The sequence below is a fragment of the Urocitellus parryii genome, chromosome 6 (assembly GCF_045843805.1).
Source record: "Urocitellus parryii isolate mUroPar1 chromosome 6, mUroPar1.hap1, whole genome shotgun sequence".
NCBI classification, from domain to species: domain Eukaryota; kingdom Metazoa; phylum Chordata; class Mammalia; order Rodentia; family Sciuridae; genus Urocitellus; species Urocitellus parryii.
The window spans coordinates 113,275,417-113,302,911 of record NC_135536.1 but is presented as its reverse complement, the minus strand read 5'-3'; the positions used below and the strand labels follow the sequence as shown (position 1 = coordinate 113,302,911).

At 36.8% G+C, this 27,495-nt stretch overlaps 1 protein-coding gene and 1 pseudogene across 1 annotated transcript; both read right to left on the bottom strand.

The window, feature by feature from the left end:
• Positions 1 to 251: 251 nt before the first annotated feature.
• Kif23 (kinesin family member 23) lies at positions 252 to 27,485 on the bottom strand. Its single transcript, XM_077800148.1, has 22 exons — positions 27,475 to 27,485; positions 24,795 to 24,864; positions 23,316 to 23,444; positions 17,806 to 17,911; positions 17,454 to 17,590; positions 17,128 to 17,237; positions 16,268 to 16,438; positions 13,863 to 13,975; positions 13,601 to 13,722; positions 12,063 to 12,165; positions 11,150 to 11,229; positions 10,944 to 11,063; positions 10,599 to 10,725; positions 10,028 to 10,186; positions 8,223 to 8,380; positions 6,989 to 7,162; positions 6,552 to 6,731; positions 5,973 to 6,284; positions 2,524 to 2,754; positions 1,594 to 1,676; positions 1,322 to 1,403; positions 252 to 326 (listed from the first exon to the last, which is right to left on the bottom strand). Exons 1-22 carry the CDS (start codon positions 27,483 to 27,485, stop codon positions 252 to 254), a joined length of 2,853 nt encoding a protein of 950 aa, XP_077656274.1.
• On the bottom strand, positions 3,867 to 4,001 carry LOC113182094 (U1 spliceosomal RNA; annotated as a pseudogene).
• Positions 27,486 to 27,495: the final 10 nt, after the last annotated feature.

Genomic DNA, 27,495 nt, shown 5'->3' with positions numbered 1-27,495 from the left:
AGGAACAGTGGTAGAATACAAACAAGAGTCACCAGTCTCCTATCACCTCCTGCCCTTGCTGCTCTAATGGTGTCAATAGCCCTCTCAGATGCTCAGCATGCGGATGCCTACTGCAGGCTGCCAGGAAGACCCACATAATCCCAAGAGAAACTCAAATCCACATCTGCTCTTGAAACCAAGGGGACTGTTAGGAGGGTGCTGAGGTGGAAATTCTAGCAGAGGAGGACACAGAGCAGGGCGAGCCACAGTGCTCACTTAGGCTGCGCGTGATGCTGATATCCAGGTCCCAGCTGAGATCCTGCTCTCATCTCCACAGCCACGGAACACTGAAAGGAAAGTGACAAAAGAGGAAAAGGTTAGCTCCTCTTAACAGTCTATAAACATACCTGTTTAGATGGGCTCTCCAAGGTGAAAGCCAACATTGCTCTCTAGTTCAGCAAAGACATTTGGATTAGACAGAGACACAGACACACACTTGAGATTACTTCTGGCATAGGCCACAAATACTGGGAGCTGGAAAGTCTTCAAAGGTTCTCCAGGTAACTTCCTCTCATTTTAGATAAGAGGAGTTCTTGAGAAGTCAGTGGCCAGAGTGAGAGCATGGCCTCCTGACCCCCACCTTCCTTCCCTCTCCTGAGGGATAACAGTCAAGAAGGAACACCTGACAAGCTGCTTCTAAGGAAACTCCCATCCATCTGCCGTTATTCCCAAGTGATACTCTTCGGCTCAATGTTTTTTGTTGTTTTGTTTTGAGATGGAGTCTTGCTATGTTGCCCAGGCTGCAATCCTCCTGTCTCAGCCTTCTGGGTAGCTTGGATTATAAGCATGCACCACCATGCTTAGCTCCTTTGGCTTGATTCTTTCCTTTCTTTCTTTATTTTTATTTTTTATTATTTTTTATTTTTTTGCTGGTACTGGGAATTGAACCCAGGGTGCTCTACCACTGAGCTATAATCCCAAACCTTTTATTTTAAGACAGGGTCTCATTAAGCTGCCAAGACTGGCCTTGGATTTGTGGTGATCTTGCTTCAGCTTCCCAAGTAGCAGAATTATAGGTGTGCAACATCACGCCTGCCTTGGCCTGATCTTTAATTCTTATCCCCCTATACTGAAAACTGGGGCTCTGAACTGAAAGCTCTAGTAAGACCAGAACTGAAGAAATGCAAATGCCCTGCAAGTGTGTTAGGAACAGGCCTCCAACAGGAACTGGCAACAGGATATGGTGCCTCAGCATCTTCTCAGAGCATAGAGCTATAGTTGCAGAGTTTAAAACATGACATGCCTAATTTTTAGCAAGCAAATATTTAATTTTTACCCCTACCCTTGTTTCTACATCGGTCCATTCAGACTCTGTACCATCTGGTTGGGCAGGTGCTACTGTGGACGATCTTCGTTTTCGACTACTAAAAAAGGGGAAACATGATGCAACAATTATTTTTGCATCTAAGAACAAGAAAAATATTAGAAATAGGGAAAACCATCTATACCCCTTTTGAGAATTAATGATAAACTTCACAGGATATTCTGTCCATCAAGAATGAGCAGCTAAGCAAACAACAGCCCTTTAAAGAGACATCATTGGTGATCACTCACCCACTTGGTGATTCTTGTTTCAAGGTCTCAATCTCAGTAAACTGAACAGATTGTCCACCACCCCTTGTTTTATAAACATCTCCCTAAAGCCAAGAGAAAAGGTCACTATTATACTTTTGATACATCCAAACCATAAACACACATGTATAATGGAAACTCCCGCCCACAAAAACAGATGGAATGCTGAATCTATACTAATCAAAACATTAGAAATTTGAATATATCTCTCATTTTAAGAAGTACAATATGATCAGTAACATTCATAGTTGTGGGGAAAAAATTATTTTTTACTTATATTTTAAAACCTAAACTTCACCAAAGATCAAGAAATCTGTCAGGAATTTTTACATATTCTTAGACACTGAATTTTCTCCTCTGGTGTGCCCTCTATTCACACAAAGTACAATCTTATTTGTAACTACCCTCTAAACTGAATTTGAGATGAAAAGCTTTTCCCTCACAGTCTTGTCTTTTCCTTCCCTAATTATTCAATGACTCCATGATCAAAGAAAAATTATCTTACAAGCAGGCAAGTCTCTTTCTGGGAAAGGGCTTTAAGTAGCTCAATACTGAGTAATTTTCACGTCAAATTTTATTGTAGTTTTTTTTTAATCTTGAACTGACAGCAAAGGTAAGAGTTCGTCATTTAGGTTTACTTTTTTTGTATAAGTTAAAGCTAAATATAAAGTATATTATGGATCTGGAATTCTAAGAAACCCAAGAATCTATGCCTGTTTAAGCAGATTTAGTCCCAGTTTAGCAGATTTGTAACCTAAGCAGTTAATTTTATGCTAATAAAAAAGTTACATCAGATGCCCACTTATGTTTCAATTGACACAGACTGTGACATCAAGGGAGTAAAAGAGCAAATAGTTCTTGTTAAGATGATTTTTTAAAATATTTTTTTCTCCTGTGTAAATTCATTTTTACCTTAATTAGTTTAGTTTCAATCTCCCCATCGGAGGCTAGTTCCTGGTGAGTCAGCATGTACTTCTCACACTTAGCTAGTGCCTTTTCATTTGCAACAGATACTGTGATGGCATGAGGGACATGTGGCTGCATGACTGTTTCAGTTTGCACGTTAGAGGCGGGCTTATGATCTACCCATCTGTCCCCTGCAGAGCGTGATCGTCTGTGTCTGAGACGGATTGGTGGTGCGTTCTGATCAGTTGAAAGAGGAATTGAGAAACAAGCATAACCCAGAATTAATTTAAGGGCACTGCTAGAAGTGCAGCAGGTTTGGCTGTTATTTTATGACAGTATCAAGTCAAATCTTTTCAAAAGCTAAAGGTTATCTAAGTAATTTAAACATTCTCTTTGTACTTAAACACAAAACCTACAAACATCTTTTAATAGCAGCTTGTGTATTACATATTCTACCTGGGAGCTTCCCTTCAACAGAGGATGAAAAGAAAAAAATCTGGCAATGATGCTAATTCTTCCTGTTCAAGAAAAACAATTCATATTACATTCTTGATCAAAAATCAGTATTTATGTCTGCTTTTGAGAGGCAATCTATTAGATCAGCAACTCTGCTGAAAGCAATGATATCATCAATAAAATCCCTAAACATCTTCTAGGCATCTAAAGAAAATACTCCTTATACAGAGGCAAAAAAAAATTACAGCTGATAAAGCTTTAAATAGCTAAATACTAAAGAAAATAAGGTATAATAAGAACCTCATGCAAAACATGTTAAAACAATGTAAACTACTGAGTTAAAATATCTCAAAACAACTTCTTGAAAGTTCAAATACAATAATGGCTAAAACTTACCAACTAACTTTTTCCCAAAACATTTCTAAAGGTTCCAAGAATCAAATAAAAAATACAATGTCAAATCAGTTTCTACCATACAAGAAAAACTAGTTGCTTCCATTCAAATGCCATATAAACCTAGTAAAGTTACATACATGACAGTTATTACAGTTAAGTAATTTTGTGAAATCTCCCATTTATAAAATTGAAAGCAATGGAAAAAAGTCTACCATAGGCCAAATTCTTCAAAGCTGGTCAAGTATGAAGATCAATTTCAAAATGCACATCTGAAGAACTAAATCATTTTCCCTACGTAATTACAAGAAACAAATGAAGTAGTAGTGACAATTTTAGTTATATACTATAGATATGGTATACATGGTACAAATACCATATATTTTATATATAGAATGGTCAATATAATTTGCTGCTAAAGATACTGCTGGGTTAACTCAGGCAAGAAACTTTCCATTCTTGAAATGCTCTGATTAATATTGAATAAGAAAGACTGGCTCTTAGGATCTACCATTTAGCAAAAGTGAGTCTTTTTTTTTTTAAATTGGGGTCAGCACATCCTGAGTGCAATGGATAAGCCTCGCCCAGGGAAAACCACCTTTGTGATCATGGTATCTCCCCTGCCAGGCAAGTATAGAAGTGGGTCTTCTTGAACATATTTATCAATAATACATCCTGAAAAAGGCTTGCAAAGATGATGGTCCATATAATCTATTAGTGTTCAAGACAGACATTTAAAATTTTTTTCCTCACTAAAGTAAAGTTCAGTCCAGCTGACAATCTTTGACCAATAAACCTGGACACACAGATACCAACCTAAGAGTAACTTTTCTGCTGCACTTCTAAAGAGATTTTGATTTCAAGTGAGAAGTCAAAGTATCTCTAGTAAATCCTCTTAAGTATTTCAATCTCAAATTAGATAATTCATTACTGCTGACCCGGTGTAAACAAGCTTTGAATGGTTTTTGGTTTATAAACATTCATGAAATAAGAGGATTGACTAGAGTTGATCAGAAAGACCATTCACCATGATTTGTTCCCATAAAGACAAGGCAAAATCTGCAGAGTAAGAACTAAAGAGACTAGAATTATCTGTAGCCTTGATCAATACCTTGGGCTATGTCACCATTCATTAGTAATCAGGAATGCAGGCCACCTAAATGAATTTTTTTTTTTTTAGGGTGTGTGTGCTGGGGATTGAACCCATGGGTACTTTACCATTGAGCTATATCCCCAGTCATTTTTTTGGTTGTTTTGATTTTTTTCATTTTTTAAAAAATATTTTTTTAGTTATAGACAGGCACAATACCTTTATTTTATTCATTTATTTTTATGTGGTGCTGAGGATCAAACCCAGTGCCTCACATATGTAGGCAAGCGCTCTACCACTCAGCCACAACCCCAGCCCTTGACTGTTTTTCTTTTCTTTTCTTTTTTTTTTTTTGAGGCAGGGTCTTGCTCAATTGGTGAGGCTAGCCTCAAACTTGCAATCCTTTAAGTCCCTGGTATGATAGGCATGTACCACTGCACCCAGCTATTCCCCAAACTATGCATTGAAAATCTAAAGCATACTTACTGTAAGTTAAAATTTGCTTAGAAGAAAAATACTAAAAGAGTTATGTGAAGATTTTACTAAATTTAATTCACAATATTAATTTGGCCATTTTTTCAGATTCAAAGGCACTCATCTTCAAAAGAAAAATACGAAAGTGAATTAATTTTAAACACCCTTTAGTGAAACAAAGTCCTTGTAACTTGTGACAAAGGCTTGGATATTAAAAGCAATTTACTGGACAGGAAAACTGAGTAGTTTCAAAACAACTGAACTAGACTCTTCAAAACAGCCAATGTCATAAAAAAATCAAAGGGGGAATCATTTTATATTAAAAGAGATTTAAAATATAATTGCCATATGCAGTACATTCACCTTGATAATATTATTACAGATTAAAAAGAATAGCTGTCATTGATTCAACTGGGGAAATTAGAGGATATTTAGTCAATTAATGTTTGTTCACTTCCATAGGTATGATAAAGATTGTGGTTACACAGGACATTATCCTTATTTTTTAGGAAAAAAAAGCCTATTACTTTTTTCAAAGATTCATGGGAAAAACATGTTTACATAAAGTAACAGTGTTAGGTCTAGGTAAGGGGGAAAAGAAGTTACTATACCATTTTTTCAACTTTTTTTGTTTGTTTGTTTGAAAAAGTGTAGTTAAATCTGAGGAAAGGAACTAAAAGAAAAAAATGAAAAGTATATACTAAGACATCCATATTTGGGCTGGGGTGCAGCTCATGGTAGAGCAGGTGCTCTCCAATTCTGTGCAACAAAGCACAGACTACCCTGGGATGAGCCATATTGGCCTGCATTCATGAACTCACAGGGCATTACTTCTGTTGTCAGATGTGTTTAGGCTTTTTCCAATAAAGAGCTCATGTTCAATTTCAGGGTGATTCAATCTTTCAAATTAAGTGACAGAAAATTTAGACCTTGTTCATGTTGGCGCCCATTCATCTTTCCATGGAACTTCTGGAACAGTTATAAAAAACCAAAAGAAATAAAATCTATTATTGTAATGCTTTAAAATAATACTGGAACTAACCCTGCAGCAATGATCCTCTTCTACTTCTATCTCATTTCTGAATGTAGGAACCACCTCCCTGCCTTCAGTCCAGTACATCCCTCGCCTTCTGTCTGATACGATACAAGTTTTACTTTGTCCTGGCTCCTGCTGCCTACGCCTTGCAATAGATGTAACATTGACAGGTGTGTTGTACGGAGGAATTTTCTGCTCCCATTCCGAAATACAGGAAGCTACAGAAATGCTGCTGCAAGAGTTAGAGCGCCTATGTAGCTGTGGCTGGCTCATGAGTTGCTGGCCGTTGGAAATCTGAGCAATATAGTTACTAGAAAGCTAGAAAAATTGGAGAGAAATTAATGAGTAAGACTGAAAAATGGAGAGAAACAATTCAATACTTTTCTATAATTTTAGCATATGAAGATTTAACATTATAAGTACTTGCACCGTTATTGAATTTTTTGTACTACATTAATGTTTATACTAGATTTAAAAAGTTTTAAGTATAAGTTTAAGAAATATAATAAATAATATAAAACAAAAAAGTCAATTCTCATAGAATTTTTCTAGCACTAAACTATGATACCACTATAGGAAACTTACAGGCACTGATGATGGAGAAACAGATCTTTGAGTAACTTTCTCTCGATCCCGCTCCCGAGAGGGTCTCTCAGGTTTTTCAGTTTTGGGTTCAGTAACAATAGCCTTCAGCTGTTTCAGTTTTTCATCTTTAACCCAGAGTTTATTCTGCATCTCCAGCTGGGTGGCCGCCACTCGACGTTCCTACAGATTATCAATGGTGATTTATATTCTAGTTCAGTCACACCAGAAAATGCACCAAATTACTGAATTTCCTAAAACATGACAGTTCTTCAATACTTCCAAGATGAGCAAATACCACCAAGTCTACCATAAGTCAATACTTCCAAGATGAGCAAATACCACCAAGTCTACCATAAGTACAGTAATTTACTTGACTAACTACAATTTGAAAAAAAATCATCCAATTCTAAGATAAGCACTATAAGAATGACACTCACACATTCTTTTTGCCACTTCATTGTTGTTTCTGTCACCATGCCTTGCAACCTGGCTTCTAATCTGCGTTTGTCAGAAAACTGTCTTTGAAGTTTCTGATTCTGGGCTTCAAGTTCCTGTTGTAGATTGCGTTTATCTTCTTCATAGATAGTAGTTGTTTTCTCTAAAATCTCAATCTGGGAAGGTAGACCAACACATTTTATATTTGGTATACAGACATTTTATGTAGCCATAAAATAATCTTTCTCAATTTGCTCATGAAAGTACATCCGGGGCTGGGGATGTGCCTCAAGCGGTAGCGCGCTTGCCTGGCATGCGTGCGGCCCGGGTTCGATCCTCAGCACCACATACCAACAAAGATGTTGTGTCCGCAGAGAACTAAAAAATAAATATTAAAAATTCTCTCTCTCTCTCTCTCTTAAAAAAAAAAAGAAAGAAAAAGAAAGTACATCTGAATTCCCATTTCTGGAAGTAAGAACTTATTATTACTTAATATTATACAAATTCCTTACCAAAAGACAAAACTACAGCTAAACTTCAGGTGAAAATTCTTTTCCCCTAAAACTAAGGCCTAAAACTCTAATTTCTTAGGCTGTTTTCAGAGAAAACTGTTGTATAGTGAACACTATTGGTTGAGACTCATTTATCTCTAGTATGCAAGTAAACTCCCCCAAACTTCTAAGTAATCTCTGTAAATGAGCGAACTAAACATTACACAGCATGGCAATGCACCCCAATAGGACTGTTTTTCCTTCTACCCCACAGGAAGTTTGTACTCTTTTTACAACATGACTTGTAAACCAAATTCAGATCCAATTAACATTCACTGAGTATACATTATATCCAAGGCACCATTCTGGCATCTTTATATTATCTCATTTAATCATTTATTTCAACTTCTTTTTTTAAAGCATATGGAGGAAATATTTATAATAAATTGAAAAGTTCTATCACCATAGCTGAACTCTGTAAGTTCACTTACACTTGTTTGGGTCACAGAACATTCTCTTCAATGGCTACCTCTAACATAAGAGTACACTATTTCTTTTCTCCTTTCTATGCTTTTCGTTCACATTTCCTCCTCTTTGGGGTGGGATAAAGATAGTAATAACCAAATGATAGATGAATAATAGCAAATAATCAAATGATAACTTAATAAGCAACAATAACAGGTACATGGAACAGAAATAGTCAATCAGACCAGAGCTGAATGACTAACATTATAATAACACAAACCTTATATTCCAAAGTTTTATTTTTCTTTTCCAGTCGTTCTATTTCCAATTTCTGTCCTGAGATCACCTTTTCTTTTTCATTCAGTTTTCCTTGAGCGTAATTTTCTTTATTTAAAACAGCATTGTCAAATTCTTGTAACAAAGTTTTAAAAGTATTAGCTGAAACAAAAGCATGCAGGCTGTTTTACTCCAATTGCAAAATAACCAAGGAAATCTACTTCTCTTAGCAGACACTAGATAAAACAGAGCTATTCAGCAAATCTGTGAGAATCATCTACAAGGAGAAAACAAGTTTGGAAAGAAATAAGGAGCCTGTTACTCAAATCTGTAAGAGATGTTCATAGAACTGTTTAAAGCTGAAAAAAGTCTTTCATTTTGCACTGTAGTATCCCCCTCCCAACACTTCCAGGTAAATACGTATGTATTTGCCTTTGTTTGCCTTTGTAGGCAAAGATGGAAATAATACCAGGTTTGAGAGAGCTGGACTGAACTGAAATCCCTGGTACACCACTTGCCAGTTAGGACCCGGGCTGGTTACTCAGATACATTCACTTACTGTGTGCAAGGCTATTCACTGTTCTTCAAGACTTTCACACATTATCTCTTTTACCTCACAACTTCCTGAGGTAGAAACAACTACAATCCCCATTTTATTTTATTTTATTTATTTATTTTTTTTTAAAGAGAGAGTGAGGGGGGGGGAGAGAGAGAATTTTTTTTTTTTTTTTTTAATATTTATTTCTTAGTTCTCGGCGGACACAACATCTTTGTTGGTATGTGGTGCTGAGGATCGAACCCGGGCCGCACGCATGCCAGGCGAGTGCGCTACCGCTGAGCCACATCTCCAGCCCCCGACAATCCCCATTTTATAGCAGAGAAATTAAGAAATATTCCTTTCTGGCCATCACTGACAGTAAAAGGAGGGGGCAAACCAACTTTTTCTTTGGTCTGGAAAAAATTCCTGTTACTCTAATTATACAATGACTTGAGTACTACAAAATATAGAGATAAATTCTTCCTTAAAAATGCATCCTAACTGTGGGGAAAAGGCACATTCATACATTGCTGTTGGGATTGCAAATTGGTGTAGCCAACATGGAAAGCAGTGCGGAGGATCCTTGGAAAACTGGGAATGGAACCACCATTTGACCCAGCAATCCCTCTCCTCCATCTATACCCAAAGGACTAAAAAACAGCATATAACAGGGACACAGCCACATCAATGTTTAAAGCAGCACAATTCACAGTAGTTAAACTGTGTGGAAACAACCTAGATGCCCTTCAGTAGATGAATGGATAAAGAAAATGTGGTGTATAATGCAATGGAATATTACTCAGCATCAAAAGAGAATAAAATCATGGTATTTGCAGGTAAATAGATGAAGCTGAGAATATAATGTTAAGTGAAATTAGCCAGTCCCCCAAAACCAAATGATTTATCTGATTTAAGGATGCTGATCCATAATATTTGGGGCGCGGCGGTAAATGAACTCCAGATAGGGCCAAGGGGAAAAGGGAAGGGAGGGGGTATACAGGGGTAGGAAAGACGGTGGAATGCGATGGTCATCATTACCCTAAGTACATGTAAGAAGACATGAAGGTTTTGACTCTACTCTGTGTACAACCATACATGTTCTTAGTGTCATATGAAAAATTGTGCTCTATATGTGTAATATGAATTGTAATACATTCTATTATCATATATATCAAATTTTAAAAATTAAAAAATTTTTTAACAATTGCATCCTTCTACAAAACTCTTTCAATTTCTGAAGTTAAAATGACTGCACACAGGTCTGCCCTTACATTGCTTGTTAAACTCATCAATCATCATTTGTCGCAGATGATGCCGCTTCTCCAAGGCTTCTATCAGCCTTGGAAGGGTCTGCTCATCATTGATATCCAAAATTTCACATGACGGCAAAGGTGGGAAACTCTGTAAAACCACTTCGGCAACCAATGGTTCTGTATTGAATTACAAAAAAATTTAAAAGTTACATAATAGAAAAAGATATTAAGCAAGTTTAATACTATGATTAGAGCCCCAGAACAATTAACCATGGAATTTCTTGAGTTGTCATATATTTTTTTTTAATTGTATGGATACAATATCTTTGTTTATTTTTATGTGGCGCTGAGGCTCGAACCCATTACCTCACACATGCGAGGCAGGTGCTCTACCACTGAGCTACAGCCCCAGCCTCATCTTACTTTCTTAAAAATGAGAGAGAATGCAACAAAAGAAATATCATTTATATTTTGGTTCAAAGTTTTTTGCATTTGGTTCTTGAGAAGAAGGGATATAAAAAGTTCTCTTATGTGAAATAGATTTTTTTTAAATTAGAACAGATCAGTGGGTAAATGTACCAAATCATACCATCTCCAACTGGGCCTCCTCGAGCCTGGTTTCTATATCGTCTCCCAGGGGTTAAACCACATATCACCTTGTCTATAGGTCTAGCTACTTCAACTTCTTGGGTCACTTCTGCAAATCTCATGACTTGCTAAAATATAAAACAAATGGAGTTTGTGAAAAATAAGCATATCCAAGTCATTCTTCATAAATGACTAAATAAAGCAATAATAGGTTAGTTATTAGTAAACTTCTGTACCCATTGTTTCTGTATTAATTTATAAAATGTTCAAAATCTCATTCTTCATATCCAAATAACTGCTTTTCCTAGGGAAATTTGACTTTATATGATAAATAAGTTAAAATTACCAAGCTTTCTTCATAGTCTTCAGCCTTTGGATTCACACACACAATCATACGTACTTTTCCTTCCCCGTCAAAATAGTTCTTGAACAGATGGGTTAACTTTGAATCTCGATATGGAACCATCTATAAATACATGCAAATATAAATTCATAAGACAAAATCCCACACAAATAAATCTATACAAGTAACAAATGAAGGCTGCTGCTCACCTTGTTAGTTCCATACATTTGGTTCTCTCTCAGAACTTCCATACATGTTCTTAGTGTCATTAGTGACTGATTAATGTTACCTGAAAGAAAAATAAACACAGAAGATATTTGGGATGGGGAGGACACACAATATAGTAGCTAAAGTATGTTCTGTTTGCCTGTATAATCTCAACTTCACATAACTATTAGATGGAAATTGCAAATTTTCATGGCTTCATCTAAAGAGCTGTCCATCATGGCTCAGGCTGTCTTTCAGTAGTACTATTTCTACATAGGTTAAATAGGTGAACTTCAGAGATTCTATTAAAAGAATTTCCAGCAAATATAACATTACACTTTATGCCCATAGTTTCTTCCAAATCCTGTGAAAGAGTATGTCAGATGCAGACACTGAAAATCTCATATTAAAATATTTTCTCCAAAGCATGACCATTTCAGGCTTCAACTTGCTCCAACCCAGGGTCTGACCCTTCCTGTACCCAGAGAGCATGTTTCTTCCAGTCAGGCTAGTGTCTTAGGAGCCAGCTAACTCTGTCCCTTCTACATCTCTACAAGGATTTCTTAAGCAGCAGACTTTATGACCAATCTTAATTGGATCAGTCAAGACAGCCCGAAGGCTTGATTAAGCCTCCAAAAATGCAGATCTTCCCTCAAAGTGCATCAGAATGTGTACATTTTGGAACCCTGATTAAGGTCACCTAATTCAATCATGTTTTCATCAGACAGATGATTTAGATTAATTTAGAGGCTCAGTTTAATGGTCAATGCTATTTCTTTAGTTATACTGGTTTAGAATCAATCTATATTCTCTAAACTAATCATGCTTGAATCATTCACTCCTAAACAAATAATAAACTGACACTGCAAATTTTCAAAAGCTGTAGCAATACATAAGTACTATGTTTTTACTTACCAGCTTCACGCAACCTGTTCCCTTCTGCTTTAGTTCGGTTAGTTCTTTCACTTCCAGCAAGATCTACCAAGGACAACTGGCTTATAATGATTTGTTCCTTTTCCTGAAAGAGATCACAAAGTCAATGATCAAAGTCAATCACAAGTTAAAACTGGTTTATAATTCTTTAAATAGAATCAAGCCAACAAGTTATTATGTCTTAATGAATATTTGTATAATACAAAATGCACAGGAGGGACAGAAGATATGTTTTAGAAAGTTACTAAATATGAATATGTTCATGACGTTAAGTGATCACTTGACCGTTGTCTGTTCTTCCTTCTGCATCAAGCCATAAGTTTGCAAAGAACAGGGACTCTCTGCCTTTTTTACCACTTTGTCTCCAGTACCCTGCACAATGCTGAGCACTCAGGAAGAACTCAATAAATACCTGCTGAACTATCTTAAAATTTTAGTCTAGAGCAGAACTATCTTAAAATTTTCTATAGTCAGGTTTTAATAACTGAGGGCTGGGGATATAGCTCAATGATAGAATGCTTGCCTAACATGTATGAGGCACTGAGTTCCATTCCCAGCACCAACATCAAAAGGGGAAAAAAACAAAAAAGAAGTATTTAATAATCTAATAATTTCACAGTACTCTAAATAATTTTTATAAAAAGAAATGAAAGAATTAAAGTCAATTGATATTATAATATTAGAATTTAAATTCCTTTTACCAAAAAATAATAATAATTCAAAGGAAATCAAGTATACACAAACGGTTTATTTATAACCAATTTCTAGCTGGCATTTATAAAGTGGTGACCATAAGCCAAACACTGGACTGAGACCTTTACATCATTACCTCTCTTAAGTCTCACAACCTTATGAGTAACTTCTATGATAGGTTAGAGATAGTAAATAAAAAAAACTTAGAATTCAAATCCTGGTGCTCCTCAGTAGCACCTTCTGCTGCCATCCACAAATCTCCAAAATGCCACAATTTCATGATAGAGTCTGAATATGATTACATTTTAATAGATTTAAGTTATTAAATTATGTACACTTGGGCTCAAACAATGTTTAGAACTAATATAATTCTGACAGCACCACAGGTCTAAAGATCAACTGGTGGCCTATCTACCAAGAGGTGAGCAATTCAGAACCCTGGCCACCTATTGAAGTGTGCCTGCCCTAAAAAGTGAACTGGTGACATTTAAAAACCATTAACTGAATTTACGCATAAAAAGTAAAATCAGAGATAAAACAATCAATGGTACTTTCTTCTTATTTTAAAATATATATTTTAAGATTTTTAAACCCCTTCCACAGCAAAATTTCAGGTTCAATAGGCAATTTCCCAAAACTACACTAATAGGAAAAAACAAAAAACAAACAACAACAAAAAAAACCACAACATTTTTGGTATCATTAGCTACCTATATATTAATTTTGGAGCAACGTTCATTGCAATGACACCTCCCTAATTTAATTGTAATTCCAAAAAATCAAGGACTGAGTTAGTACAAGACAAACTCCTGACATTATAACTTTACCTGTAAGACATTGTCTCCATCTGCATCCAAGGGAGCCTGAACTAATTTAATGTTGAACACACTGTGGGAACGGCTGGATTCCCGATTCAGATGGGTATTAGCAATACGTCTCTTTTTCTGTCCTATGATGGCAGAGAAATCATTGATTATACTTGAATTCAAACATTTCATTATACTTGCTTTCTAATAAAAAAGGACTCGGTCAAATTATAGTAATCATTCTTAGAGTTAATCCATCATTTTATATTTTTCTAACTCTAACCTCTCCAGAAAACTTCAAAGGCCTCCTCAGTAGATTTCACTTCTACTTCTGTACATCCTGCAACATACATGTTATGGTTCTTATCTTCTCGAAGCATTTTAGATTGTGGAAGTCTATGGCAAAGAAAAAAAGGTTAGCTTCCTAAATTATGAGAATCTAAGGTATTCATTTAAGACCAGAACTAAAATGCCAAGATACAACACACATTTTTAATGAGATAAGCCTACTTAAGACCCCAGACAAATAATTAATGCAAATAAAATTATAAGGATATACAGTCAAGATTAGTTACATAACCAAATAGGAACCAATTTTGTTTTAAAAGCTTTGTTCTAGTTTACCCTAACAAAGCACATGAAACAACACTTATAAACAATTAAAAGACCATAGTAGTATTAAAGCAATATCACATGTACAGGTTAAGCATCACAATTTAGTATTTTCCTAATCTAAAAAGATCAGAAGATAGAATTGGTTCTGACCTTTGCAGCAACAGCAGAAAACAAATTCATAAAGAGTTCGGTATACATCAGGAATGACAATTTTTTCAAAGTGGCTTGTCAAGTTTTAGTCTTTATGGTATGAGGGCTGAGTAAGAGTACATTTAGATGCAGTCTTGTGAATGGTAAGAGTAGAGACATAACAGCTAACATCACTGATAGTCAGTAGCAGACTTTTCTAAAAGCAAGGAGGGCTTGAGGTAGCAGTCAGCCCAGAGCCAATGAAAAGCAACCTACATGCAAACATGCTACAGATGCCAACCACTAATATAACTATACCCTTCTCCTTAAGAAAAGAGCCAATCCCATCACATACATAAATTCTGTGTTCCTCATGGGTGTGCTGCAAGTGTTCCACCTAGCAAAGGAATAAGGAAGAAGTTACTGTTTCTACTGCAGCCACCTCACAGCAACATGGTCAGTCCAGACTACATGACAGTCACAAGAGTCATATATTTAAAACCCTCCACTTATAATATTTTTTTTCTTTGCATTAAAGACCACTAAAAGTGAAGGGCTCAAAAAAAGCAGTCCTAACGCCACAATAACATATCAGAATTTAGTGCCAATTTAGAACCTTTATGAGTTCATCAAGGAGGTACAAGGAAGGCAACAAGGTACATAGGACAAGATAAAATCATTTAAAAGCAATCTCAATTAAAACAGACCAATAAAAACTTGGCACATGCCCATACATGAAAGTTATCGGAAGCAATGAAAGACATGACAGAAACTCGGGAAAATAGGCACACTCAAAACCAGAGTCAAGACAACTCATAGTTTGAAGCAAATGAGGAAGTAAATAACAAAACGGAAAAGTTATTAGATATAAAAAGCAATTGTCCTGTAAGGTCCTTACACTTTCATTTTTCTCTCTCTAACCAAACCCAAGTATTTTTTAATACCAACATCTCAAGGGAACATAAAGACAGGTGACTCCAGAAATCGATCCCTTTGTATGATTCTCAATTGAGGAAGGGAAAAGTAGAGCAAAAGAAAACTGGGCAGTCTTCCTTCACAGAAAACTTATAGAATTAACACTGTGATATTCAGTTTGCTTAGCAACTTTGTAATTGTTTTTACCATCCTTGTGAAACTCAAAGATTCAAAATGAGGCTCCTCCATCAAAATATGGTTCAGGAAGAACTACAGAAATACTTTCATCAAGTATACCCCCTTCAACTGAGTTTATACACTTTCATATAAATGAATATAATGACACCTGTGCTCAGTCTAATAGTTTTCTAAATCCAGCTATTTCTCCAATGTTCCATTAGACATATGAAAATTATGTGTAAAATACAGGCCTTCATATTATTTATGTCCTGGGAGGCCCTAATGAATACAGCTTTGAAGATCAACCTTTAGCTAAAGAACAAAACCATCAATTCAGGAACAATACTGATATTAGACACAGATTCCAGAGTCAACCCTGGCACAAATGCAAACTTGTGATGCCAGAAGGCAAGACCCAAGGAAATCTAAGGTGTAGCCTTTTGACTGGCAGAATACAATGCAACGTCACTTCATATTAATGAAAGATGGTCTGAGAACTACTTGTGCAGACAACAGCTCCAGGTTCCGATCTGTAGAGAACATGTAGAGAACACAAGAGATGTCTGAAGAGGCTAGCCCCAAAGCGCACCAACAGGAATACTTTCTCAGTGAACTTTCAGGACACTCTCTCCTGATGCCTTAACCCACAGGTTCCCCAAAACACCTACTATTTAGTTAATGATAAAAACACTCATTGAATACTAACTACCTAATAAATAAGTTATTTCACTTCATCCTGAAAATAAGTGCAAATATCCTCATTAATAGCTGAAGAATCAAAAGCTCTTTGGGGTACAGTCACTTCCCCAAGGTTAATAGCTAAAACAGGGGGCTCTTTTTACTACTTACTTGGGTTTGATGGGATCAAATGGTACCTCTTCCAACAGATCATATATGTAATTATTATATATTTCAATATAGGAGACAAATACACCATAGACACTATCTTCATCAACTTCTCCTGCTTTGCAGAACTCTTGGACGTTTATCATATCTGCAAATTCTGGATCTATTTGTCGCCTAAAATATAAAAAACAAAACAAAAAAAAACAAAAAGAGTGATTTTATCCATTGTAATTATCAAAAGTAAACAATCCCAAGGGAAAACTAAAAGATTTAATACAGGGGCTGGGGTTGTGGCTCAGTGGCAGAGCGCTTGTCTAGCATATATGAGGCACTGGATTTGAGTCTCAGCACCGCATATAAATAAATGAATAAAATAAAGGCCCATCAACATCTAAAAAAAAATATTTAAAAAAAAAAAGAACACAAATGATTTGTCATCAAAGCAGATACGCACAAAGCAATTGAGAGGCACATTTCAAAACAGTGACTCTCATGGTATTCTTAAAACACAAATCTAACTTAAGAACACTTCTTAATTTTGACCTCACAGAGGTCAACTGTCAGGCCAGGCACACTGCCACATGCCAGCAAACCCAGTGTATCAGGAGGCAAGGACTACAAATTCAAGGCCAATCTGGACACCTTAGCAAGACTGTTTCAAAATAGAAAATAAAAAGGGTTGGGAGTGGAGCTCACTGATAGAGGATCCTAGGTTCAAACCCCAGTAATGGCCCCACCACCAAAAAAAGGTCAACTGTCAGACCAACTTATCTACATGTTCACCATTCCCCAGGCCTGCAGAAACCACAGGAAAGAACCCTGTGTCCACTGGGCCAGTGCTACATACAAATATAATTACTTACTTGCTAGAGGGGGTCTTTGGATTGGGCATGGCTTCTCTTTTCTGACGTTCTAATAAGGCATCAACCTCACACTGTATATCCATACTATTTCTATCATTAGTTTTAAAAACCTGAAGTAAGGGTGAAAATTAGACCATGTTTTTTAAAATTTGACTTAAATAGTAAGAAACACATTTAAGAAATAAGAAGTATTTAATATTTAAACATATTTAAGGTTTAAAAATGGCTCCAACACTTTGTTTTTTTCCTTAATACTATTATGTCCATAGGTGTCTTAGTCTTGAGTCTGCAGTGAAATACTTACAACACAAAAGAATCATACTTACATATCGTTTAGCTTGAAACGACCCTATACTATTGAAGATCATGTCCAAACACCGAGGAAGGAGCCCTCCTTCCCCTGTAGAACCAGTCATTGTGTGAGTTTTTCCACTCCCTGTCACACCGTATGTAAAAAGAAGACCTAGAGTACAGTAAAGTCACAATGAGTTATATCTTGAAGTTCTCCACTTGTAACATTTTATATTAAAGACACTAAAATTAACCAGCTCAAGAAAAACAGGTCCACTATCACTCTAACAAATTAAATCTGAGCTCAATGCAAAGCATAAAACAAATATATAAATATCAAATGCTTTATCAGGAGAGGAAAATCTAACTTAACTCCAAGAAACATACCATTTTTGCCATGAATGAGGTCATCTACTAAGGGATTAGCCACAACATCGAAAAGCTCCTTTTGGGTTGTGTGAGTACCAAATACTTGCTTAAATGAATACTGAGTCTGTGGAGACAGAACAAATAAAATGTACTTAAATGGAATCCCTACATCTAGGCTGGAAATACCTATTTATACTTACAATGTTTCTTTATGAATATTTCAGTTGTAGGCACACAAAGAAAGAAATATGAATGGCCTTTAAACTTGGGACTTTTTTTTTTTTTTTTGTGGTGCTGGGGATTGAACCCAGAGCCTTGTGCATGTGAGGCAAGCACTCTACCAACTGAACTATATCCCCAGCCCCTAAACTTGGAACTCTTAGTAATCCACTAAAAAGTCAGTACATGCTTAAATTACAGCAATTACCAATTGGTATAGAACTCCAAAAGCACAGGTAATGAGAACAAGAACTGACAAAAGGGATTACAACAAATTATACTGAGTCTGTAGACAGATGAATGGATAAAGAAACATGGTATACATAGACAGTGGAGTATTCAGCCCTAAAGAAGAATGAAATTGCATCATATGTAAGAAAATGAACGTAACTGGAGGAAATCATGTTAAGTAAAGTAAGTCAGATTCACAAAAGCAAGCAACACGTGTTTTCTCTCATATGTGGAAACAAACAAACAAAACATGTCCTGACAGTAGCAGAGAGACTATAAGGATACAGAAGGGGAACTGGAGGAAAGAAGATAGAGGGAGGGCAGATATTATCAAAGCACAACATAGCATGTACAGGAACGTCACAGCGAAACCTATTAATCTGTACAATTACTATGGGTTAGTAACTACAATTTAGAAAAAAACTAGCAAATATTTTCAGCCCCAACTACTGAAGAGAATGTAGAAAAGTCTTAAGTCCACCAATGTTTCATAGACTAAGACCTACTTTGTTTTAATTAAGTGACAAAGAAGAACAAAAGGTGTTGTCATGATTCATAGTCATTGATGTGTGAAAATCTTCAAGTCATTTTTTCCCATTTTCCATTTTTTCTTTATAAAGATGTCCTTAGGGAAATGAATACCAATTGTTTTTTTACATACAGCATTTTAAAACCAGAAATAAAACTATAAATATAATCTCACCTCTGAGTTCTTATGCAAAATAAGTTTTAAAAGATATCACAATTGCTCTTGCAGGTTTCCTGAATTTATTATAATTTTTCCTTCATGAATTTCAGAAAGCTATTTATTTGCTGTAAATAACTTAGTAGTTGTGAATATTCACTAGAACTTATTATGGATTACAGACTTTGCCAAATGTCTTTCCCTGTTTTACAGTTTTGATCTTAAATTCAACCTGCTTAGTTATCAATATTATGCTCCTTTGCACTTTTTATTTTTTTAAATACTTATTTTTTAGTTGTAGCTGGACACAATACCTTCTAAATGGTGCTGAGGATTGATCCCAGGGCCTCACACATGCTAAGCAAGCACTCTACCACTGAGCCACAACTGCAGCCCCGCCTTTGCACTTTTTAAATTAGAAGTTTTGTTCGCCAAAAGGAAACGTGGACAAATTACTATTCAAATATATAAGAACAATAATAGTAACTGAAAATAGCAGGCACTGATGACATTCCAGGCACAGTTAAAGTAGTAAATCATTTTGTTCTTAAACCTCAGATGTAGGTATAGCCATCCCTCAATATCAGTGGAAGATTGGTTCCAGACCCCCCAGATACCAAACTCTGAGGTCCATTTATATAAAATGGCATAGCAGTTGCATAAAACAAACACACAACCTCCCATACACTTTAGCTCATCTCTGGGTTATGGTAATACATAATACTATGATAATGCTATGTCAAGAGTGACACTATATTGATTAAGGACGAATGACAAGAAAGAAAGTCTGCCCATTTCAATAGAGATGTATTTTATTTTCCTAAACATTTTCAATCCATGGCTAGTTGAATTCATTGATATAGGAACACAGATCCAGGGCCAACCGCTAAATCTTATAAATGAAAAATCAGATCAAGTAACTTGTCAAAGACCACACACCTAACTCAGCTAGGCTAACTCCTGGGGAAATTTTCATTCTATTCACAAAAAGAACAACAAATCTTGGAATGGGAAGGATACACACAGGACAGTGCTGGGGGGGTCAGATAGATGTCTTCCAATTCTCAGGAACAATACCCTCCCTTCAAAGTAAAGCAAACTGAGGCCCAAAGAAGGAACATGCACAAGCTCCTAGACCACTGGAGACAAATCCATTTCCACTACAATGCTTTAAAAAAAAATTTTTTTTAAGTTGTTGATAGACCTTAATTTATTTATATGTGGTTGTGAGGCTCGAACCCAGTGCCTCACGTGTGCCAGGCAAGAACTCTACCAACTGAGCCGCAACCCCAGCCCCACAATGCTCTTTTAATTACAAAATGCTGCCATCTGTCATGAGGCAGTAACAATTTTTAATCCTCACCACATTTTTTTAATACATATTTGAAATCTTTATTTATACTTTCTTGAAATACAGAAAGCCAGTGTTCAACTCTATTACATCCTCAAAGACCTACTGTTCCAAAAGCCTTCCCAGATCATTCATTCATGCTTAATCCAAATTTATTGCATGTCTGACAGACAGGACACATAAAATGCACACCCCCTGATGTTTACATGATATAGTAGAAGAAAGAGACAATGAAAAAGTACAGTTGTACACCTCATAATAATATCTCAATGGCAGGTCAGTTAAGACAGTGTCCCTCTTAAGATTATAATGGAGCTGAAAAATTCCTGTTGCCCAGTGAGATATAATGAAGTACCGTGCATTATTCACATGGTCTGTGATGATGCCAGTGTAAATAAACCTGTTTAGATCTATGTAGATACACAAATACTGACCATTGTTACAATTGCCTACAGCATTCAGTACAGAAACAGGCTGTACAGGTTTGTAACCCAAGAGCAACAGGCTGCACCAGGCAGCCTAGGAATATTTAGTAGGCTATCTCAGCTAGATTTGTGTAAGTACACTCTATGATGTTCACATAACAATGAAGTAGCCTAATAATGCATTTCTCAGAATGTATCCTCATTTTTAAGCAACACACGACTAAATAAGCATATGTGGTAAGTGCTATTTCTGAAAAGACAGTATGAACACACAAAGGAGATGATATTTAAGCTGAAACCTAGGATGAGGAGTCGTCCATGCTGATATCCAAGGAAAAGAGGCCCAGGATAAGAACAAGAACTTTTCTCTATTTCTGTATCAGGCAGATTCTAGTTTATCCAAGAAACTAAAAAGATTAGATTAATACTAAAAGATGAGGGTGGAGAGACAAAGGCAAACTAAGCAGGATTTTGCCCATTTAAAGACTGTATTCCTTGTAAGTTATGAATAAGGGAATTATAAGACTTCATTTATGCCTTAAAAGATAATTCTGACTGCTCTATGGAAATGGATTAAAGAAGAATTCAAACAGAAGCAGAGAGTCCAGTTAGGCTTCAGCAGACTTATAAATGCTACTCAAAGCATGGTCAGCAAATAAACCAGTGCCTGCCTAAGAACTTTCTGTCAACAGTCTACTTAAACATTAGAAACTTTTCCAGCCATATAGCTGCCTGTGTTCAATGGGTTAATTTCACTGAATAAACCATAGAGAAGTTCTCTGTCATCTCACTCACATGGTTAGTTCTATCTGGCATAAGTTGCATGCACTAAAGCATCCAGTGCTGTGTATCAAAAGTTAAAAAAAAAAAAAGAAGGAAAAAAAAATCACTACTCCTTTACTACAGACAATTTGGGAAACAATGGTATTAACAATTAATAACCAGGCTGAGAATAAGGTAGTAGAAATAGAGACAGATACGGCAGTTTCATGATATACTTTGGAGTAGAACTAATAGGATCTACTAATGACCTTAATATGAGCAGAGCCAATGAAAAGTAGGCTGCAGGTTTCTGGCCTTAGTAACTAGACAATGATGGTGTCATCACTTGAGAAAATAAGAGAAAGTGACTGAAGTGAATCAAGAGTACCCTTTAGACAGGTAAAAACTTAAGATGCTTAAATGACATCCAGCAGAGACAGAAAGTAAGTGGATGAATGCCCAAGTTTAGAGCTAGAGAAAGCTTTAGGCTAAAGATAAAAATTCCAGAGCTCTTACCATAAAAATCAACATTTAAAGTCATGGGGAACTTACATGCGAAATACAGCCCTGGACATAGCCTAATTCAGAATTTAGAGTAGGAAAAGGAGGAGAAGCCAACAAAGGGTGGTCAAGCGCATAAGGAGAATTGGAGGAGAAGGGTATCACTGAGAGACTGAAATAAGGGGGGGACAAAGAGGTGAGCATCAATTTTAATAGCAAAGAGGTCATGTGTAGTCATCTAAAGAGCAATGTCACAGAAGCAATATGCACACACACACACACACACACACACAAAATGTATAGCTGATAGAAAAATAGGAGACCATCTGGATCAAGCCTCCTCCTGCTGAACTCCCATGCCCCCAGCTTTAGCTCAACTGGCCTTGCTACCTTGCCATATGAGGGTTACTTGTCTACCACTTGTCCTAATTAAGCTGTAAAGTTAAAAAAAGCAAGGATTGCTGCTGAGAGCCACAGCCGAGTCTGTATGGCCCCTGGCATTTTGCCAACAGTATTGATTGACAGGCAAGGCGTTAATATCCGCCTCTGCCGCTACTTTTGAGTTCTAGCGCTAATTTTGAGTTCTCGCGCTATTTTTAGTTCTCACGGGGATTCCCCGGGAGTTCCCATTGGTTGGCGAAGTGCAGGAGGAGGGTTTTCCCGGAGAGATATTTCCGGCTGGGGGTTCCTGGAGGAGCCTCGTGGCTTGTCGGGAGGATTCCCCGGGAGCGTGTGTGAGGTTTCTTTCTTGCAGTAAAAAAATAAAGTCTGTTCTTGCTTCGGTGGCTTGATTTGTGCCCAGCCAGACTGCGGCAGATTGCCTTAACAACCCATTTTAAAAAAATCTCCTTCTACCCTCAAGCCACTAGCTTAATGCAACATTTGTGAAACTGAACTAGTTCAATATTTTTGAGTTTACTCAATATTTTACTAAATATAAAAATACTGCATAAGAGATTGATACAAATACACAATGCTAATTATTAAACATTACTTTAATCTCTACCCATGAAATAGTATATGTAAAACTGCCTAATAATCATTCCACATTAAACTACCCCAATATATCTAGTATAACAAATCCTCTGAAAGTAATCCTCTAACTTCAGGATACCAAAACTGTGTCTATACTTTCTAGAAACCAAAAATACTGTAGGGAATTGGGAGTGTAGTTCAGTAGTAGAGTGCTTGCCTAGCATGCATGAGGCCCTAGGTTCCATCCCCAACACACACACACACACACACACACACACACACACACACAGTGGGATCACATACGAACTTCATTAAATTTAAAAATGGAAAAGTCATTCAGAAAATAACATTTCAAGTAAAAACAATTTGGTTGTTTCACCTCCTTATAGTCTCCATTTCTGTTAAGTCTGTAACCCTCAGGAGTGTGAAGCTGCACAGTTGTATTGTTGATCACTTCTATGCAGCACTCTTGATCAGGAAAGCTCAGTGGGCGCACCCTACAGTATACCTGCAAAAAGAAAGAAAGCACTTAAAAGAAGTCTTACTTTTTTTCCTAATTTTTTCATTTAAGCTTCCCATACATTCATTCACCAACATTTGGTCTCTCAATTTAAGCGATCTACATAAATTTAAGAGCCACGAAAAGCAAAATCAAGCCAAAATTTATCAAATGCAAACATATATAATAAATATGAGAAAAGATTTAAGATACACATGAAATCAAAATAAGCTTGGAGCTTGGTGCAGCGGTGCATGCCTGTAATTCCGGTGGCTCAGGAGGCTGAGGCAAAAAAAAAAAAAAAAAAAAAAAAGGCAGCCTCAGCAACTTACTGAGGCCCTAAGCAACTTAGCAAGACCCTATCTCAAAAAAAAAAAAAAAAAAAAAGTGTGGGGCCGGGGATGAGGCTCAGTGGTTGAGTGTGCCTCTGAGTTCAATCTTCAGTACCAAGTAAATAAACTTCAATAACAAAAATACTAAATATGCAGCTTCTCTTCACCATTATATCATGTACAAATGATAAAGCTAAACTACTAATAATATAAAAATCTCTCTCACAGGAGCAGTGGTAGACACCTGTAATCATAGCTAATTGAGAGACTGAGGAAAGAAGGATTTAAATTCAAGAACAGCCTAGACAATTTAGTGAGATTCTTAAAAAAAAAAAAAAAAAACTAGGAATGTAGCTCAGGGGAACAAGCTACTGAAGTGCATGCTAGCACCTGCCCAGCAAGCTTGAAACCTTAGCTTCATTCCCTGGTATCCCAAACAACAACAAATAACTAAATGGCAAGTAGACAAGTAAAAGCTGTGAGAATTCTTCAGAATAGGGTGTCAATTAAAACTCTGCCAAATTAATCTAACACTTAACAAACAGTTAAAAAAAGAAAAAAGGAGCAGGGTGGGGAGGGAGAGAAGGTGTTTGAAGAAAATCTGTGTGTAAAGCACCTGGTGCCTCTGGCTCAGACCTAGAGACCCACTCCAGTGGCAGGGAGGGGAGATTTTAACATGCCTCAGAGCAAACCAACCCTCTTTTATTTGCTGTTGCATTTTAAAAGCAAGTTCCTAAACTTGAAATTAGTGAAGTACTTGCAATTATGAGGAGGCATTAAGCTATTTTTTACAAAAGTCTTTATGAAACTTGGAATCTGGGGCTCTCCTTGGAAAGTGTGGCATCAATTACTGCAGGCTGGTGGGAGAGGATATGTTTCTGAACAGAAAGTAGCATGCTAAAGACTATCTGTTCTTTGACTTCACTGCCATATCTCTTCTTCCTTGTTTTCCAAACATATATATATATAAATATATAAAACAGAAAAGAACTGAATTAACACAAACAAATCTACAGAAAGACCTTACCCCAACTGGGTCTTTAAAGTTTGTTTGGGATCCTTTTTTCACCAGAGGTTTCCTAGGTGTCTTAGCTCTCCTGGTCACAAATAAAAAACATTTCAGTTCAACATAAAAAAGCAATAAACAAACAAACAAAAACTTCACATATAATTCATACAGACAAACTTCCTTCAGCTTATTTATTCCTTACAGTGCCAAAATACTACAACCCAAATAACATTAATAATCATCATAAATTGCTCTAGTAGAAGAGTATTTGTAGCATACATAACCTAAAAGCAATTAAAATTTGGTTCAGAACACGTTTTTGGTACTAAATGTACCTATTTTTCATTCTATATTTTAAATAACTTGTAGATTTTCTTGACCAACAATTTTACAAAGGCACTACAAATTTGAAACATCTACAAATTACTGACCACACTTATCTTTAAGGATATTTATATGTGTGCACAAGCACACACAGTGTCAACAATCATTATCAAGGCAGATTGACAATCTACTAAAATAAGTTGATAAATAATAAAAATACAGGCATAAGAATCCATTCTTTCATCAATATTTTTATCAATACTGCTTTCAAGGAACAAAATGCTCAAAATTATTACCCTCAATCTGAAAACAAAATGTGGTCCCAAACTGACAATGTCTTGCTCTCAATGTCTTTCTCAATAGAAAAAGATAATGTGGTATGGTATCACATTTTTACCTTCATGTTTATCTAGAAACTAGAAAAGTGCTTAACAGTGAAATATTGGCCTTGACTGTACATTAGTAAATATTTTTCTCAAAACATTCTCAGATGAAACAGAAACACATTAGAGTTCTAAATGCATAATACTGTGTCAGGTTTATGTACTAACATGTCTTTTTTTTAATATAAAGATTTTGACTTGGTTAAAATCAAGAATCAATAAATGAATGGAGTCAAACTAAAAAATTTCTTCTCAGCAAAAGAAACAATCTGTGAAGTGAATAGAGAGCCTACATCTTGGGAGCAAATCTTTACCCCTCACACATCAGATAGAGCACTAATCACTAGGGTATATAAAGAACTCAAAAAGCTAAGCACAAAAAAATAAATAACCCAATCAATAAATGGGCCAAGGACCCCTGAAAAGACGCTTTTTAGAAGATGATGTACAATCAGTCAACAAATACATGAAAAAATGTTTATCATCACTAGCAATTACAGAAATGCAAATCAAAACCACTCTAAGATTTCGTCTACTCCAGTCAGAATGGCAGCTATTATGAAGACAAAAACAATAAGTTTTGGCAAGGATGTGGGGAAAAAGGTACACTCATACACTGCTGGTGAGACTGCAAAGTGGTGCAGCCAATATGGAAAGCAATATGGAGATTTCTTAGAAAATTGGTAATGGAACCACATTTGACCCAGCTATCCCTCTCCTTGGTCTATACCCAAAGGACAGCATACTACAGGGACACATCAATGTTTATAGCAGCACAAATCTCAATAGCTAAACTGTGGAACCAACCTGGATGCCTTTCAGTAAATGAACGGATAAAAAAAAAATGTGGCAAATATACATAATGGAATATTACTCAGCAATAAAAGAGAATAAAATTATGGCATTTGCAGGTAAATGGACGAAGTTAGAGAAGATAATGCTAAGTTAGCCAATCCCCAAAAAACAAATGTCAAATGTTTTCTTTGAAATAAGAAGGCTGACTCATAGTGGAATAGAGAGCAGGAGCATGGGAGTAATAGAGGAACTCTAGATAGGGCAGAGGGGTTGGAGGGGAGGGGACCTGGGGTTATTAATGACGGTGGAATGTGATGATCATTATTATCCAAAGTGCAGGTATGAAGACACGAATTTGTGTGAATATACTGTGTATACAGAGATATGAAAAATCCTGCTCTATATGTGTAATAAGAATTGTAATGCAATCTGCTGTCATATATAAATTTAAAAAAAAGATTTTGACTTAGGCTTCTTTTTAAAACAAGCTGCCTTTTGCGGACAACTAGCGAAATGGTAAGCGCTTGAAAAGTCAGTGCTCTTCTTTACAAAAAGTACTTCCTTAACCAGGAATGATGCTAAGCTTAAAATAGGTCACGGACTTGTAAGGAATGTGGGCGTGGGCGTTTGTGGATGGGGGCGGGGTTGCCTGCGGACAAAGATAAGGAAAGTAACTGTTCTGTGAGAAGTGAAGGGCTTGACCTTAGGGCCACCTCACAGGGCTAAGGAAAGCAAGCAATGCTCAAGGATGTCGGAGCAGTCCGGGACTGGAACCACCTGACCCACACTCCGCTGCACACGCTCGACGACCCCAGACAGCACTAATTCCACAAAGTGCACTGTGGGAGCGGGGATAGCCAGGGAGGAAGAAGGGATCCCTAAGAAGGCACGGCGTGGGGGACGGTGCCGGGGCCCAGAGGATGACAACCCTGTCAGCAGGAGACAGGGTGTCGACAGAAATCCCAAACTTCGGGCCGACCTTCCCCAGCAGCGGGTTGCCAGGGGTGGAGGTGGACACCGGGCGCCGACGGAAGTCGGGTCTCAGGGCCCGGGCCCGCCAGAGCGGCCCAAAGCGGAGACTCCCACGTAGAGGCCGCGGCAGGACGCCGGGCTGGATGCAGGAAAGAAGCCCAGGGAGTCCCCACCCCGCGGCCGAGGCCCCCTCCGCCGAGAGCTCTCTCGGGTCCCGTACTCACGCTGGCTTCATGGCAGCAGGT

Excerpts from the sequence above, each read along its gene's own strand:
- Kif23 (XM_077800148.1), bottom strand. Across the intron at positions 17,912-23,315 it reads GAAATGGAGACTATAAGGAG|ACTCAGTATTCATTTAAGCA; the intron begins GTGAAACAACCA and ends CTGTCTCCACAG. Across the intron at positions 10,726-10,943 it reads AAGACTATGAAGAAAGCTTG|CAAGTCATGAGATTTGCAGA; the intron begins GTAATTTTAACT and ends TTTATATTTTAG.